The 18,446-nt window shown below is 45.9% G+C and overlaps 2 protein-coding genes across 3 annotated transcripts; one reads left to right on the forward strand and one right to left on the reverse strand.

Moving 5' to 3' along the window:
• Window positions 1-5,635: 5,635 nt before the first annotated feature.
• LOC117187939 lies at window positions 5,636-18,077 on the forward strand. Of its 2 annotated transcripts, XM_033390934.1 has the most exons (8): window positions 5,636-5,986; window positions 10,344-11,163; window positions 12,627-12,753; window positions 15,217-15,349; window positions 15,410-15,486; window positions 15,541-15,922; window positions 15,996-16,723; window positions 16,783-18,077. In XM_033390934.1, the coding sequence occupies exons 2-8, from the start codon at window positions 10,453-10,455 to the stop codon at window positions 17,553-17,555; spliced, it is 2,931 nt and encodes a 976-aa protein (XP_033246825.1). In that variant the 5' UTR covers window positions 5,636-5,986; window positions 10,344-10,452; the 3' UTR covers window positions 17,556-18,077. The 2 variants fall into 2 exon arrangements, with proteins under 2 accessions (XP_033246825.1, XP_033246826.1); XM_033390935.1 differs by lacking the exons at window positions 5,636-5,986; window positions 10,344-11,163; window positions 12,627-12,753 and adding an exon at window positions 14,114-14,457.
• Window positions 11,195-12,564, reverse strand: LOC108159761 (protein Aster-B). Its single transcript, XM_017293319.2, has one exon. It carries the CDS (start codon window positions 12,154-12,156, stop codon window positions 11,248-11,250), a length of 909 nt encoding a protein of 302 aa, XP_017148808.1. The 5' UTR covers window positions 12,157-12,564; the 3' UTR covers window positions 11,195-11,247.
• Window positions 18,078-18,446: the final 369 nt, after the last annotated feature.

The raw sequence follows: 18,446 nt of genomic DNA on the forward strand, positions 1-18,446 counted from the left end.
TTTCCTCAGATTGTAAGCAATCAACTCTGAGACTTTCTCTGCATAAAAAGGGACTGCCAAGACCCGATACGAGTAGATACAGTACATAGGGTATACGGCATTCTGCTATCCCCGGACCAGTGGCTGCCTTCCATTTGTTTTGCTTTGGAAACATCACGAATTAGCAATTCACACTTCGCATCGCATCGCATTTTGTTTTCATTTCTTGACACATTTGTGGAAAGAGTTTGATTGAACTTCGGTTAGGGGGTACATGCCCTTGGATAACCTGTTCGTGGACATAAATGTAAGTGCGGTTCGTCTTTCCAGGTTAGGGAATTCCCACTTCGTCGATTCTGTTCCTTTGGATTGCTGTAAGCGTTCTATCGCTTATCTTTGGCATTAAATTAAACTTGATCTATATATCCATATCCTCCGGCGACAAATGCCAGTACAAAGAGTACACAGTCGCCGGGAGGCACACACATAAATCCGTGCAAATGCTCTTGCCGTTCAAATATTTATATAATTCGTACAATTATAGACTGGCTACGGACCGTGGCAATATTTATAGCGAGAGACCGATTTTCTTTTTCTGCTTGCGGCGCAATTTCAGTTCATTTCCGATACCAAGGCTTGAAAAAAGCGAATTTTATTTAAAAAATCATGTCCACATATATTTTGATGTGGGGCACACGTACTGATCTCTGAGAGGGTTCTTGCTCTTCTCGGACTTCAGCATCTGCCATTGACATTGGTCATTCGTTTGGTCATGACTTTCTCTGGCGTGTGCTGCCTGAACGTAGACAAACGGCTCCAAGGATCCCCAATAAACTGGGTTAGCGATACGGATAAAAGATTATTGTTACATGTTGTACGCTAAATCGATGAGTAAATGGGAAATTCCCAAAGGGTTTTCACTCTTTTCGCTGGGGCAGGCATGAAGGGTGCGATGGCATTTATCATTTTGCCGGCATTTTTGATTTGGCAATGGGCCAAAATATTTTCCCCACCCATAGCCCACCGCCCACCGCCCACCGCCCACATCCCACAACCCACATCCCCGTCAGATGGCAACAGCTGGTAACGAGACACGACCCACAATTTGGCGTGGTCAGTGCTAGCCGCCGAATCGTTTGGAACACCGATGGCATGTGGTACGTGGTCAGTGGCCAGTGACCACGTTCTTTCGAATTGCCCATGAAAAGCTCCCGGCAAACTTTTTCTTTGTCAGGGGCAAACATTCCTTGGCTCGCCTTGCGCCAGTCTGTTTGGGCAACGCCTTCTCTTGGCCGCCCGTCCGTCAGACCCACCCGTCAACGCGGAAACGTATTCTAAGATTCGGTCATCAGAGCGCCAGCGATCACGGCGGGGGCTCGTGGCCATTGTTCCGGTAACCGGTGACGTCTCGTCTTTCCCACAAAAAATAAAAGAGAACCCGTCGATACTCAGAGCATCTCGATTCTAGATAAATCGGATTCCCGCCCATTGGCGAATGCCTGGCATAGTACGAAAAAGTAAAATTTATAGCATTGGGGGAATTCGCTTCTCGAGCGACGAATGAAATGCCTTTTTGCTTACCTTTCTATATGCGGACTTCAATGTCACGGTCGGGTCGCGTTGTCTGTGTCCGATTCAGAATTACATTACCTGCTGCACATGGTCTCGTACCCACATAGTATAGTTAATCCACACTATACATATGTATGTATGAACATGCTTAATGCTGTGATGACACACGTATGTCTTCGACTTACTGCCTAAAATATAAATGCTTGATTTAAAAAGAAATTAAATAAATTCACTTTTTGGCATGCCACAAAACTCAAATAATTCCTTTGGCATGCTTTCGGATGAATTGTATAATGTGCTGGCTCAATTTGAATTCTATATCCTTATGAAATGAAAGAGAGCGAGAGGAGATTCTCATAGACAGTCATTCTGTGTGATCATCTTTTATCAAATCGAAACATGTTCTGTCTCTTTTTTGCTTTTCAGCTTTGATCGACCATTAATCGAAAAATTTCTGCTATCGAAGGCGTGATGGTTTCAGTTATTGTCCTTCTTTCATCGAACCATGTCAGAGAGTGGCTTCTTAACTTTTATCGATCATTAATCGAAGCCTGTTTGAGCCTGTTATTTGCTATCGAAAGGCATTCCATCCACTCAGCTCAAATGTTTTGATCGCTGGCAAATGAAAATCAGCTGACAAACTCTGTTTCATCATAGGTAACTGGAGAAATGATGAATAACTCATTTGATTGTCGTTGTAAATTTTCAATTGCCCAACTGCTGTTGACGCAGCTGTTGTGGCACTTATGTCTCCGAGTATTTCCAATTGAGCTGGAATCACACGAGCGCCGGGCGCGTGTTTTCAATAATAGTTATCAATAACGCAGCAGACGGCCAGGCACGGACTGGAACTTCGTCTATGTAGATAGGAATGTAAGGTACGAATATATCTGCATGCGCTTATCGAGAATTACTTCTGTGGAGTGACGTGGTGGCTGGTTCTTGTGGCTCCAAGAAAACTGTCTTCTTGCACGCATGGCTTTTCGTCTAATTGCGATTCCGCAGGAGTGGGCTCTAATGCAAGCCCAACCACAGAAACAAACCAGCCACTATGTCCTTGCTATCTCGCCCAGAGGCAGGAAAATCGATGATGGGAAAAGTTTTAGGTGCAGCGCGTGTCCTTGGCGCGGCAGAGCGGTTGCGGATGCGGATGCGCCAGCCTCCAGCTCAAGGTCGACTCCCATCCAGCACCAATCGAGGATACATATCTGCTTCCGTTTTGATTGTCGCCAATTACACATAGTCTTATTACAAACGTACAAGTTTCTGAAAATGATTGACACCATCAACATCATCATCAGTAGTACATGCTGCCTGAGTGACAGCTTCCCTTGCTGGCTTCTAGCTGCCGGCCGCCTGTCAGCCAAATTGGCCCACTAGAAGCCCCTGCCGGATGAGTAATCCGGCATCATCGGGAAGCATCTGAATCGTATTTACCCCACCCAAGAGCGGAACAGGCCGCGACAACACACACAAGTAAAATGTGGAATAGTCATATATTTGCCGAGTGACAATTCCGCCCAAAAACATTGGCCGAGACCACAATCATATAGGATTATTTGAAAGCGTTCCACAGTCAATTAAGTATTCTAATATTCAAGAATCTGTGAGGCGATCACAGTAATCAAGTAAGGAATGAGGTTTTGGCCAGGCATGAGTGAGGCACGTGCAGGAGGTAAACTTAATCTGGAACTACGTTATAATCTACTGAAGAGCTACTGTACTGTTGTTTGTCCGTCGTGATCATGCCCAGGCCTGGCTTTCAGTGTGACCTGCATTCTAGATGCCCTATGGACGGAACTAACGCATATATGCAGGCATTGCCTTCCACAAAGAGAGAAGGTCGGGCCAGGCCTCGCTCGACTGCAGTCAAAGTCAATGTCAAGGATGGCAGCGCGACGAACAATGGAAGCGTCAAGCGGTGTGGCGCCCACTTACTTGCCCAGAGCCTTGACAATGAATGGCCTTGCCTCCTCCCATCCTCCTTCTCGTCCTCCTCCAGATGGGCAGAGCATAAAGCGCTTGGAATAAATTATTTATGGGGGCGCCACAGGGTCTTTGGGATTGGGCCTGACAACACCACTCCGAGCCGAGTTAGAAAACTGGGTGGGAATGGGTTGTAGGCGGCTCTTAGAGGATGGGGCCCATCATATGTAGCTCTTATCGGTTATGAGTGGGGCATGACACAGTACACGAGTATCTCGACAAGTCTGCTCTTTTCGTTGCAATCTATTCTGCTTGTATTTGATGTTCAAAATATCCGGGTGTTGCGTCACTTTTGCCATTTTCCAATCTGAATGAAACCTTTTGAGTTTTATTTTCGTATGTGCCAAATGGAGACGACGCCACGGAAGCTCACGCGATGATTTTCCTTTCATTCGCTGCTGTGTGTTCTCTATTTTATAGCTACGACATTCCCCGTAAACACTTTCGATAATAACCTTAGCCAATTGCAATTCCCGTACGAGGTACGGTGCGGTGTAGATGTACGAGCGTTTCCCGACATTTGCGATGGCGATGGGCTAGGTTCCGCGGTCAAACGGACGGGGAATTGTATGGAAAAATTTGATAACTGATGTCATTGCTCAAGTTCTTAATGGTATCGACCGATCGATCGCTACACTTGAAAGGCTGAAAGCCCCATGATCCACAGCTGATTCCTTGTCAAGAGCTTCCAGACAATGAGTATCAATATATCACCTCGACGCACTCCACTCCTTACCGGCCGATCTGCCTATAGATTGCCGATGTTTAATGGAATATTTTGCGATAAGATGTGAACGATAATGGCAAACGTCGAGTCGTTTGTCAACAAGAGCAGCTGTTCACGTTGTTTTTTTGGGTGCCGTCCCCGTAATTTAATTAGGGCGCTCTGTTCTGCGTTCCGTAAGAGGTATCCGGAAACCAGGGAGGTGCCAGAGAGGTGCTGCCCGCCCGGCTCTTGGCCCCCAGTGGCTTCCGTCAACAAATATTTGCGGCGGACTTTTTATTGGACAAACAATGGGCCGGAGATTAACGGAAAAAACAGTTTGCCTAAGAGATTTCCTATTGTTTATTGTTTTCTGTCACAATTAGTCTGCAATTGAATTTATTTCTCGGAATCTTGGACAGCGCTCTAGCTGGCTGGAAAGATTGGGTCTGGATTGGCAATCCTTTGCCAAATGTTGACCCACAAATTGGCCATTTCTGCAAGGGAATCCGGGGCTCTGGTGCGTGCACCGCGATGATTTGTCAGAGGGGTCACCACCTAACGTGGCCCAAGAGCGTGTTGGCTTCTCAATGGAAAATCTGGTTCGCCTGGATATGACAGGCGGTTGATGTCATGGGAGGGGGAACTCCCAGACTATGGAAGAGCTGGCTGTTGGTAGCAGTGCTGTCAAATTTTCGAGAGACACCATAAGTTAGTTTGGTGAAAAAATAAGCTAGAATAAGCTAAAAAGTGAAAATGGCCCCAATTTTTGCCTTACAAAAGCAGCAGTACGATTTTGTGGGGTCAGTTGGCACATTGCGTAACCACTTCTTAAATTAATTTTTTGTATGTAATGTGCAAACATGAGCATACTGTAGTGTGACAGAAACTTATCAACGAATAACTAACATACATTTATACACAAAATTGGATGATATACCAAAACACGACCAAGATATATGATTTATGTTCGATTTCTCGATAAAAATGATCAAATATTACAATACAATCAAAAACAAAAATTGTTTTGTCCTAAATTTGTATAAGCTTAAAAACTAGATTTCAAGATATAAGCATTTCAATTTGGTTTTAAAATAAGCCAAATCTAGCTGAAAATAATCTTAAATGGCAACACTACCAACTTGGTAGGACGCGGAAGAGCGAGAGAGCGCTGCGCAGCCATAGTATAATAATACAAGGTGCGGCATTCCCACGTACCTTAACTCGGAACACACAAATGCATCACGAAAGAGAGCATCAAAACCTCCCCTCGCATTAATATTCTCTGCTCACCAAAGTATCGGGAGGCTTGCACAGATAACTTGCTCGCTTGCGCTCACAGAAAAACCCCGATAAACAAGTGCTGCGACTATCTATCGTGCTCTCGCTCTGGCGCAAGTCTCGCCACTGTAGTCACCATAAGGCTAGGGAAAAAAATCATTTTTGTGGGCCTTTTGTTTAAACTTTACAGTTGTTCGAGTCGGACGTGTGCGCGCTAAAGTATCGTGGTGGAAAAAGTGTGTGATAAGTGCAAACTAAGCTGAAACGCGCATGTGAGAAATCAAATTTAATTGAGAAGCATAAAACCGTATACATATCCAGAGCCACGCAAGTGTTTGTGTGCGTGTGTGTTTGTGAGAGATTTTCTCCGTGAAAAATGCAAACTGAATGAAAATCAAGCCAACAAATTGGAAATTGGAAAAATATTCTAAGACATTGGGGACAACCAGAGTTGTCTCGAAAAAGGTAAATTTGTTGCAACGAAACGCAGCCAAAAAACGATTAGCAATTTTAGCCCCGATTGTGTGTGTATTTGTGGGAGTCGTATGTGTGCGTGTGAATTTTATTTAACTTTTTTTCGTGTATGTGCACTGTAAAAATAGCTAGAGAGACTCTTCCTCTCTCTCTCCCTGCTTGCGACGTCATCGTTCGGGGCAGAGTTTTTGGACTGCTTCTTCTTCTCCGTCTTTTGGCTATCTGTTTTGTGTTAATCTTTTGTTTTGAATACGTTTTATCTCTGCGTCTGCTTTTGTGTGAATGTGTGCGTGTATGCTGGCGAGATGTGTCGTAGTGGCCGCCTCTTTCCTCCTCGTCATCGTATTTTTTGCACGTAATTCGCTTAGATATCGACTTCACAGCTGCTTTTTGTTTTGATATGCGAAATATTATAATCAACCTGCCCCAAAACTGGTATGGTATAATCGAAAAACACTCGTATATAAAATCCCCGTCCAAAGCTGGTAAATTTTTCCATTCAAACTGCTATTGCTCCTGTAGATCGTACGTGTATGACTAATTGCCGTTTAAGTTGCACAAAATACCCATTGTACTTGTCCGGTTTCAAGTGGCTCTCCGCCTATTGTTTTTATCGCTTTTGTTTGTGGCAAGATTTAGCTTTCGTTTTGCCGACGAGCAGCCGAGACGAGACACTCGCAAATGATAACTGTTGTTGCTGTTCCCTCTGTCTCTCTCTCTCTCTCTCTCTCTAGCTCTCGTTTAGTCATAGTCGTAGTCACCAGTCCCTTTAAGCTATAATCGCAGGGCTTTCGTTTTGAATTGCTCCTCATTGAATGCTCTTTTGTTGTTGCCAAGTGTTCGCAGAATTCCGCTTAATCTGCCTTTCGTTGTCTTATCAGAACAGTGGGGCAGAGTTCGGGTCCCACCGAGGGACCGAGGGAGGGGGCTACGCTTCAGATCTGGGCAGGCAGGCCTCCTTTTCTGTGCTTATTCTCCCATTTGCATGCGGGTCAGGTTTACGACTTCGCCTCGATTCGTAGTTCCTACACCATTTACAATTTTCTTAACCATCTCGTTTTCTATTTCTCTCTACCTGTTCTTTGTGCTGCCAACAAATCAAGGGGAGTTCGAGTATGTTCTTCGACCGACACTGAATGTCTGTCTGGCTATCGTTGTCTAGTGTCTGAAATGTCAACAAAAACATGGGAATGTGTTTTTTTAATTGATATCACTACTTGTTTGTTTAGCTTTCAATTTGCACATTTTATTTTTGTTTTCAGTGCCCAGACCTTTTCGAATACACTAGCTTAATTCGCATTACGTTTTGAGAATGTTGCGGAATTTCCTCAAAGTTAATCAATTCGTAAATGGGGAATGGGGAACTGGATTGTTTCGCTGTGTTGTCATAGCTATATAATCGATGGCTATGTATAATCGGCTCCGTTCTACTTCCTTCTCTGATTTGCCATGCAAATATGCTTTCGGGCAGCAATATCTTCCGATAGAGCGCTGTTCTGTCTGGCTCCGCGTCGCAATTGCAGCTGTTTTGGGTCTCTCTGTTTCAGTGTCGGTCTTTGTCTGCGAGGTCTGTGCGTTGACCCACTTTCAGGCACCTTATATACATGCATGCACATATGTACAACCGCTATACATGTACATATTTACACACAACACGCTGAGAATGTGGAGCATCCCCTGGGGTACTGACTGGGGGAGTTCTACACATAGTTTTTGCGTCGCAATATATAGTACACATGCATGAATTTCCACCTCCTTTTTTATTTCCTTTGTTTATTTCTGGCTCTGTTTGATTGCCATTTTTCCATGCCATTCCATTCCCATTTCCCCACAGTTTTTTCCGCTCTCTGATAAGGTTAGATTACGCTGAATCATCTTGATCTGTATAGCGCTGCCTCGACTTGATCTTCAATATCGATCTTTAATCGCATGCAATTAATTGCCCGATTAGCTTGGCCATAAAATACACTACTGGCCAAAAAAAAAGTACATCGGTGTCGTGCTAGTTTGTTATGGAATAGCTCGAATTTTTGTAAATGTATGGATGCCAATTGTTTATATTTTGAAAGGTTACAGTCTTGCCAAATATTTAAAACAAAAATTAAAGTGTGGAACCATCTTTATAAAATACACTGGTGTTATTTATAAATTTTAATGGATTTTATAAGGATTTGGTCAAAGGCTTGTTGGTTTTTATTGAGTTCTTTCATATTTAAGTACATGAGGTAAAAAAAATAGGCCGTACTGCTGAAGAAAATAAGTTTTCCATAAATCTTCAAAAAGAAAGGAAAATTCTCCTTGAAATTTCGAAAAGTCTTGGACGCTCGGTATTTTTTGTTCAGAATGCTTTAAGATCTAAGTTCTTATTGAAAATCGAGGATGGAAGAAGAAATCTTTACAAACAACAGGCATCATCAGTCTTGCAAAAAAGGATCAGTTCATGTCTTCCAAGGCCATATACGCTCAAATTGTCACAGAAAAATCAGGTCTGATGGCTCATCGGAGACTTCAATATACAGACTTAACAGGACGTATAGTCCGAAAAGTTCCCTTACTCCGAGTATAAAATTTGAAGATGAGGCAAATAGTCGTTGAAAATCATTTGGTATGGTCTGGAACAGATGGGTCTTAAAAGTGGAATAATATATTATTGAGAGACGGAACAAAAATAAATCTTTTTGATAATCACTCCAGAAGCTGTATACAACGACCCAAAGGCAAAGAATTCGACTTCCGGTACACAAAGAAAATGGTTAAGAACGGAGGCCGGTGTATAGGTGTCTGAGGCTGTTTTTCTTGGCATATCGTTGAGCCGGTACATCGCATAAGTGATCCTGTGATCCAATTCGGGTATAAAAACATGTTGGCCGACATTATGCAACTAGATACTAGTAAAAGATTATAAATTATAAGAAAAAAGTGTAAAAATTTTGATAATGATGATAAAATATTTGTATAGTCTATTGTAGATTAGAAAACTAAAAGTAAATTAGATTATTTAATTATTTTTATTAGAAAAGTTTTATAGGACGTGAAAGAAAGCTCATAAGCGTGTACCTATTACTTTGGCCAGTAGTGTAGCTCTGTGAGAGAGCGAGAGTGTGTCTTTAGACTGACATTTTCCCCCGAAACTCTGTAAATATTGAAAAAAAAAAAACAAGTAAATAAATGATTTATTTTAAGGGTTTCGTTAAAAATAACTTGTGTAGTAGCCTTAGCTCTTGAAAAGCGATAATATTTCTCCGTATTGTTTTCGCGTAGACAAGACAATGCCCGTCGGTGGCGGCAGCTCCAGCGGCAGCGGCAGCGCCAGCGGCAGCGCCAGCGGCAGCGCCAGCGGCAGCGGCATGAATCACTCAAGTTAATGAACCTCATCATCGCCGCTTGAACCTAACAGAATGGCCGGCGTCGTAGTCGTAGTCGCAGTTGTTTTTAATCGCTTTGTGGTTCCCAGAAGTCGGGCGAAGGGTCGTTCCGCACAGTAGTTACTATCTGATCTGTGGCCATATCTAAGTTATCTATACCGCTTAGGTCTGGGCCCCGACGCCCCAGGTAAACACGGTGCAGGTAATAATTGCAGGCAAATATGCATCAGAAACACAGACAGAGAGAGAAAGATAGATTTTGTTATCTTTATGACGTCTGCAGTTCCGATTAGATGGAGGGAGAGAGTGGAGAGTGGTGGGAGCCTGTCTGCAACGCAATTGCGTCTGCGATCCTATCAACGATCTACAGATGCTCCGTACCTATGCCCGTGCCACACGCTTGAAAAATTGAGTTCCCTTACCCGTCCCAGTCCCCCCGTTCGCGCATCCCAATTGTATTCCATTATAAATACGCTTCATTAAACGATTTGATTGCTATTGTCGGAGAGATAGGCGTGCTTCGGATCGAATGATTCAGTCATCCACAGAGCGAATGATCTCTCAGCTGATTTGCTATTCGATCTGTGGGGAGGTGTTCATGACCATTGTTCCTTGTTCCCTACGGCTTTCCAGTAGATCTCCATGCAACTGTCGCATGCCCTCGCGCAAATTGCATCAGAATTGTAACCGGAACAGAAATGCCGTGATCGCGTGTGGCATGACTCGGAACCATTCGTTTCTCCGGATCGTGCGTGTTCCGTGGCGGAAATGACATTGAACCCGGCTTACCGCCTGCTGGCAGTCAGAATGCACTTGTTCCGATGTCGCTGGGGAGCCCGAGGCCCCCGGGGGCAGTGTCGGAACCGGTTCAGTGCCCGATCAAAGCGATTAACCGATCAAGCGGGTCAGATTGTGGGTGATTCCATGGGGATTACGGCGAACATGGCCCATTTAGTAACGGAATTTATGATCTATATTTGCAGACAGAAGAACAAAGCCGCATCAGAGTGAACTGCGTCGAGCGGGCAAACCAGCAGCAGAAGCCACAAGGAGAAGAACCAGAGCTCGTTACACTGATTCGCGCGGCAGGGAATGGTATATTTCTTGGGGGATTGGGGCATGGGAGATTCTGACTTGTCGTCATATCAGCAGCATGTTCCAAATATACAGCAGCAACAGCGCATCCATGGACGTGATCTACATCAACAGCAGCAACAGCAACAGCAGCAGCAGCAACAGCAGCAACAGCAGCAGCAGCAGGAACTGGTTGCCCAAATCTCCACCAGCCTAAGCCAGTTGCAGTCTCAGCTGCAGTTCGCCAGCGGCTCCAACTTCCTACAGCAGCCAGGCTCCACGGCAACGTCGGTCTCTCCCACAACACCCCATCACCATCAGCACCTTCCCCAGCAGCAGCTGCAGCAGCACCATGTTGTTGACCCAAGGAGCACTAGCACCTGCACCAGCTCAAGCAGCAGCCTGGTAACCGCCAATCTCCAGCAGCTGTCGGTGAGCAACAGCAACACCAGCAGTTCCAGCAGCACTGGCAGTGGCAGTGGCAGTGGCAGTGGAAGTGGCAGCAACAACAACATCAGCAGACAGCTACAGCAGCAGCCATTGCTGGACACAGTCGCTGCTTCAGACGGAGTATCTGGGGTATCCGGCGGCTCCAAGGGCCATCCATCGTGGCTAAGGCAGAGCTCGGAGGCGTCCGTCGACGGCAAGCCAAAGCAAGCCTCCTCTCTGCTCGGCAAGGATTCCCTCGAAAATGAAGATGAAGTGGCGCTGCATCCGCTCTCCAATCAGGTTAGTACCCCCTCCAAGGAAACGCAAACGGTTACGATTATGATTAGTGCAAACTGCAAGTGTATTTATTGGAAACTGTCCGCTCTAATAAGTGGAACCGCTGGCAGGCAGCGTCGTGGTTCGCCTCTGATCCCTGAGCAGCGCACTGTAGAGGGACTGAAAGAACTCCTCGACTCCGGCGTAGGTGTGCTTTTCGATGAACGACTGGACCACCGCCCACACAGGCTTGACGATCTTGACTTGGGCCAGGACCAGGATCTTGGTGTGCCCCTCGGGGGTGCCGCGCAGGCACAGGTGCATGGCGACCATGAAGGAGTCCGCATAGGGAATATCCGCATTGACGCTGGTCGCATCGATGGAGTACAGCTGGCCGGGGCGGGTGCAGTCGCGCAGGGTCTGCGTCTCGGTGACCTTGGCCACTTTGGGGCCGACGTTGCCCTTGAGGGCGACGGTGACCGTGATGACGCGCTCGTTCAGACCTGCGGCATTCTTCCGCCACTCGCCCAGCTTGAGGTCCGTCGAATTTCGCTTCTCGTGGAATTTCTGGAAGAAGGGCGACGTAGCGGAGAACAGCATGTTGAATAGCGTGTCCACGTGGACCCGCATTTTTTCATTAAGCACCTTGCGGCCCTCGTGCAGCGCGTTACAGTTGTATTTACCCTCCAGTGAGTCCCTAATTGGCATGATCATCTCAACAACTGTCATGCCTCGCTTTGTTGTGATGACCTGATCCGCGTTAGACGGTCTCGCGTTAGACATTCTCTTCTTCGCCTTGCCCCCAGCCACCATGTAATTGTTTTGGTCGAAGGCCACGGACTTGGCTTTTATGTGCCTGGTGGTCCGCCTGCGCCTGGCTAACGAAGTTAGTGATGCGTTCGTAGCCCGGGAGATGGACCTGCTGCTGGCCGCGGTGGTGTTCCTGCTTCCTTGCTTGCTGGTCGATTTCGAGCGCTTGGCGCCCCACTTCCCAAAGCGAAACCGCAGCGCCTCCATGACGCCGGTGACGGTATCCGCGAGATTCTACCGGAGACTGTCGGGCATTCGCCACTATGGGGTAGGGACGTATTCCAAATGTGATTTTCCTGACAATGAATAGAAACAAATGACATTTGCAGATGACTGATATCTCAGTCGTTCTGCCCCTTATCTGGAGATAGTGTTCATATCGCAGCGATATGAATTTTTGTTTGTGCTGTTTCCCCGCTGCTTATGGAGAAATAAGCTCCGGCACTCGCTCGAGGCTCCAATGGACTTTTCGCACTTTCGCTGTCCGAGCACTTGAGCTTCCACAGATTAAGACCGAGAAATGACGTAGGAGGCGATAAGATTCCATCGGTTATGGCTATGGCACACGCGTCAGGGCGGGCCTGGACGGTGGAATAGTTGAAAAATTGCCACAATTTGGAAAAGTGGATCAGTGGATGTTAGTATTTAATGTCGGACTCGGTGCTTCTTTCTTGCAGGTCGGAGGACACACTCGCCTGTTGCTGCTCAACCAGTCGACGGTGATCAAGCCCCTGAACTTGCGGGAGTTGGACTTCTACCAGAACATTCCGCAGGACATACTGAAGTTTGTGCCCAAATACAAAGGTAAGATACCGGCCTTTATTGCCACCCCCCAATCAGATCAGATCACAGATCAGATCGCAGCGATCACACGTTCAAGAACTACCAACTTATCGATTCAATCGAAGCGCTTCATTTGATCTTTTGTTTCGAAACAACTAACCGAATCGTTCTACTCAATATGTAGTATATCCATGAAATCGAGTCGAAATTAAAACGAATAATAACAGTAAATGAATCACAAAATGAATGAATGAACAGCGAGTCTGAATACGGCTTGAATCGCGCCAAGCAATTGATTTGTCATGTGTCTTGAGTCTCGAAATCGCCAATTTGCTATATACACACACACTTATACACACACACATACATACATACTATATATCGTAGAATGTATATCGAACTTTTGTTTCTGTACTAACTCGCAACAACAAAACAAGCAAGCAAAAAACGATGAAAAAGCAAACAAAAAGAAAACGAAAACAATATGCGTTATATCCTCTTGTATCGTCCTTAGATAAAGCCAAAGTCGCATTTGAATATCATTTTTATTTTAAGTATCTTTTTTCTCTTACATATAAAAACCTAACAAATATGTGATACATCCATAGTCTGTAAGTTTTTTTACTGAAATGGAAATACAATAAAACAGAGCACAAAAAAGAAAACCAAAAAAAGAAAAAAAAAAATGAAATGAAAAACTGACGAAAAGACTGAACCATTTAAATACATCTAAATATGTAGCTAAATCATAGCTTTAACGAATACGAATTTGTAATACGAAAAGCGAGATACGAAAATAAAAGAGAAAAAAAAAAAGTTGTATCTGCCAAAGCCAGAACCAGTACCAGAACCAGAACCACCACAGAACCAGAGAATATTATGATAAAAAACCAAAACCTTTTAGTTAGTAACCGAAAAACAGACAGCAAGTCGGGTAAGTCGCAAAATAATAAAAAAAAAAAACTCCAGACAAGCCACTCCAAAGTAAAAGTAAAGTAACGTAAAAGTAAACCACCTGCAAACTGTGAAATCCCCCATTCAGATTGTACAATTTTACAATTTTTGATTGCAAAAATTCTACAATAATTGAAATTGAATGAATAACCAGTAAGGCCAGCAGCCACTACACCCTCGATTCGGGCACTCTATAGGTGACTGGGTCGGGGGTCGTGGGTCGGCCCCTTGCCACTACATAAACATACGCTCTATGCTCGTATTATCCAAAGGTTCGAGGTGCCTGACTGACAGAACCGATCTCGAGATCTGCCGCTGGCTGACCCAAGCAATATCCAAGCAGAACCAGAACCAAACCGAACCGAACTGATCCGAACCGGAGAGAGAGAGAGAGAGAGAGAGAGAGAGAGAGAGAGAGAGTAATATCTTTAAAAACAAACAAAACCAAAACAAATTGCAATTTTTCCAATTTATTATCCGAAATGCAACAAACAAAATCGAGTTTTATTTCATGTGTTTGTTCAGAACGCACATCGTGCTCGTGCTCGTGCCGCCCCTGCATCTTCCCCTCGAACGTTGTTGTCGTAGCCGTCGCCGTCGCCGTCGTCTCCGTTGTCTCCGTCTCCGTCTTCGTATCGGTCTCCCTACCGATCCTAACCGATCCGATCGGCCCTGCTCTGTCTGTCTCCTGACCTCCACGTCTCCGAGACTCTCACAGCCGATTAGAAATGCAAGCGAGCCAAAGCGAAAGCAAGACAATGGCCGAAAAGGGTTTGTATGAATAAAACTCTCTATCTACTATCTATTTTACATACCTACTATACTATGTTAATTACCACTCCACAATTTAAAATTACAATTACAACTACAGTACGATACAATCCAGTTACAATACGATTATGTTAGCTAAGATGTTCCAATTTCCTTTAAGTTAATTTACTCTTAAGTTTAGGGCACCCAAAAACCATCATCCACCGAAGGGAAATTTGAATGAAATTCATTTTTGAGTACCATACCGCCTCCTGTTCCCCCTGCTCCTCCTGCACCTGTCCTTGCGTTGGCTCGTTAAGTCTCTCACTGTTTGCACTCACTGGACCTAGATTAGGTCTACGATTGGCTATAACTTTTTTTTATTATTACAACTACGATACATAATCATACGAATGTCTGTGGGAACACTGCTGTTTTTGTCTGATGTTTAATAGAAATCATTCCATCAATGTCTGAGGATGAGTTTTGCTCACTTGAATGTGGCCTTGTCTGTTTCACTGTCGATCCACTCTATCCATCTGTCTGCTAGTTCGTTTGGATAACTTTTTGCATAAGTCAGGGGCCAGCCCGCTGTTGCTCCGCTGCCTCCGCGTCCATATAATACATTCGCCTAACGTAACTCCTAACCCGACCCCACTGTCCTGTCGTGTCGATTCGATGCTAAACTACATACAACTACAAGATCAAGATCAAGCGACGCCTGTGCTCAGCAACAATCCACTAATCGCCGTCCCGGTCCCGACTCTATATCTATTCCAGGCGTCATGCAAGCCACCAGCATGGGAGGCATTAAGCTGGACAAGCGATACTCGCCCAGTTTCCGGGATGACGCGGCCGCCGTGCCCGTCCGCAAGATGAGCGCCTCCAAGAGGAAGCGGGACGAAGTGCTTAGGTAAGTCAATCAATCAATTAGCCATGAATGAGAACCAGCTATACGGGAATACATTTACAGAATGAAGGTCCACAAGAACGGCAACGCAGCCGACGTGATCAAGAGCATCTCCCAACTTGACAACTCCAACAAGCAATGTGAGTATTCCATCTCTGTCTTGGGAATCGTTACTCAACCCCTCGCCTTTGCAGACTTCCTTATGCTCGAGAACATCACCTCGCAGTTCCGCAATCCCTGCATTCTCGACCTGAAGATGGGCACCCGCCAGCACGGGGACGATGCCTCGGCGGAGAAGCGCTCCAAGCAGATGGCCAAGTGCGCGGCCAGCACATCGGGCTCCCTGGGTGTACGACTCTGCGGCATGCAGACATACCAGGCCGATCTCGAGCAGTATGCCAAGCGGGACAAGTACTGGGGCCGCGAACTGAAAGAGGATGGCTTCAAGAAGGCCCTTCATGATTTCTTCTACAACGGCTTCCGGCTGAGGATCCGCGTGATCCGCAAGATCCTGCAGCGACTGCTCCAGATGCGCAGAGTTATTGAGAAGCAGTCCAGCTACAGATTCTACTCCTGGTAAGATCGAGCACTCCTCAGGTTTCCCGAGAGTTTTGTGACTTACTTTCCATGTTTCCCATGTCCACATCAGCTCCCTGCTCATTGTCTACGAGGGCTTCGAGGAGAATCCGATGGCCTACCCTCCATCGATCAGTCTGGATGAGTGGCCGGAGGCCCCCAAGTCGGCGACCATCGCGACAACGGCCTTCGACTATCATCCGGAGAACAGCATAGATGATGACGACATCGAAGACGAGGACGAGGCGGGAAATGAGGCAGGCGACGAACTGGAGTCCCATGACACGGATGAGGACCTGCACCTGGTGGCTGCTGACAGCGGCAATGCCTCGGCCACCAATAGCAGCACGGGTGGAGATGCCTGCAATTACGATGCTGATGCATCGAACGATTCCAGCGGTCTGCTGAATCTGGCCACTCGTCGCCATCTGCACAAGCGCGGTTTTGGGGAAGCAGCGGCCCGAGGGGTCAAGCAGTCGTCGGCCATCATTACCACCGCCGACGAGGAAGAGGATGAGGAGCAGGCGCACCCGGCTGCTATGCCACCGCCACGCAGCTGTGGCGTCACGGCTGCCAAATCGGCGGGCGCCAAGGGTCAGAGCAGCAGTGTGCAGCCCGCACCCGCATTCATTCCAATTTCCGAAGAGACAGTATTCCTGGATCCAGAGCCAGCTTTGCCCAACGTGGCCACCTCATCGCCACATTCCGGTGACTCCTGGATGAACTACAGCAGCAACAGCAGCGATGACTTCTCCGGCCTGTCCGAGCAGATCAAGGCCGTGGCCAGCGGTCGACAGACATGTAAGGATGAGACAATCTTCCAATGTTGCCAGATGTTTAACAGTTCATTTCTTTCACAGGCAACAACAGCTCTGACGATGCCAGTTCCGACTATGAGGGCAGCGTCATTGGATCCACAGAGGCCATGTTTAAGCGCTACAAATCGTTCGATGCGGCATCAGCAGGCACCGGGACTGAGCCAACCTCTCCTCCACACACTGCCGGTAACTCGAGTGTCTCCAACGGCGGCACCGTCAGGTCTCTGGTTTCACCCGCCTCCTCCAGCGCCTCGTCCCTCAAATCGGTAAAGGGAGCTGTCAAGCGTCTGCGCTGCAAAGACGACGACGAACACTATGCTGCCCACGATGACTGCGACTCCAGGGAGGCCAAAAAGTCTACGATCACCTCGACACCCGTCTCCACCGTCTCGTCGCCCGCAAAGACGGCCCCGCAGCGCAGCTGTGAGAACATTGCGAACTCCATGATGGCAGGCATACTCTTGGATTCACTGGAGCGTCGTTCCAGTGGCAGTGGCAGTGGGAGTGCCGGTGCCGGTGCTGAGGGGGAGAACAACAACAGCGGTGGCATTGAGCCGCAACAGCGTAATTCTGCACTGCTTCAGCATGGCTCCAAGTCGCTGGACATGTCGGCGCCACCCACAGACGACTCGCAGTGCTTTGTGGACGTTCGCCTCATTGACTTTGCTCACACAGCGTTTGTGCCACGCAATGGCAGCATGCTACCCACTCCGCCCGTGGCCCCCGTTCACCATGGACCCGACGGCGGCTTTCTCACCGGCCTGGACAGCCTCAATCGACTGCTCAACGAGATACTGGCAGAGGACAGGATCTAGACAGAGTTCGGGGAAAAGAAGTGAAAAGAAACAGGGAGTGGAAACTAGAGCGGAGAAAGGAACACAAGTTAAAAGTACAATTTAATTTCAAAATACCTAAATTGTTGTAGCAACATGTGTTAAATTATAAAACAAAATCAACTAATCTTTAGAAATTCGAAATGTGATTCAAAAGAAACCTATTTAACCAGATATAGCCCCCCAAAATGAATGGAACCTCTTTTAACCTTTAACCAAGCATAACCTTAAGAGCAGAGCAGAGATTGGAATAGATTTGGTCCCCCTTGATTTTTTAAAGCATTTGCCAGCAAAGAACCCAACACACTACAAAAATGAAAAAAAAAAACCATAAAAAACGCTTCCAAAAGTAGATGAAATGTTTATAGATTGATAGATTGATTGAATGTTCGTGCTTTCTGCATTTCCAGATCAGAATTAAGCTTAAAAGTGTTCGATAGAACTGAATATGATTTAACCGTTTGTGAGAATTCTTTATGAATATACACCTATATATGTATTGTATTTTAAGAGTGATTAAGGGGCATGCGGATCATGCGTTTTTGTAACTAGCTTTCACAATACAATGCAAAATGACAAACCAACAAGAGTGTAAGGAACAGTATTTCGTTATACGAGAATGTATCTATTATATGCTTTAAACCGATTTCCTTTTTCCAATGGTAGTGACAGTGTTTTAAAGTGAAGGAGTTCATCTATTAAAATAACCACAATCACAATATATAAGTTAATTAAAAGAATCGCTATTAATATATAAATCCTGCAAATATTACTATTACTTATTGTGTAACTAGAGAATTAAATGAAAAATAATTCATGTATATTTTCACTTAAGCACGTTTACAAATTACAAATGTTCTACGGATTTACGTT

Source organism: Drosophila miranda, chromosome 3 (assembly GCF_003369915.1).
Source record: "Drosophila miranda strain MSH22 chromosome 3, D.miranda_PacBio2.1, whole genome shotgun sequence".
In the NCBI taxonomy this organism is placed as follows: Eukaryota; Metazoa; Arthropoda; class Insecta; order Diptera; family Drosophilidae; genus Drosophila; species Drosophila miranda.

Coding starts and splice junctions, on each gene's coding strand:
- LOC117187939 (XM_033390934.1), top strand. CDS start 10,453: ATGGTATATTTCTTGGGGGATTGGGGCATGGGAGATTCTGACTTGTCG. Junction 11,164..12,626: donor TGCATCCGCTCTCCAATCAG/GTTAGTACCCCC, acceptor TCTTTCTTGCAG/GTCGGAGGACACACTCGCCT. Junction 15,487..15,540: donor TGACAACTCCAACAAGCAAT/GTGAGTATTCCA, acceptor TCGCCTTTGCAG/ACTTCCTTATGCTCGAGAAC.
- LOC108159761 (XM_017293319.2), bottom strand. CDS start 12,156: ATGGAGGCGCTGCGGTTTCGCTTTGGGAAGTGGGGCGCCAAGCGCTCG.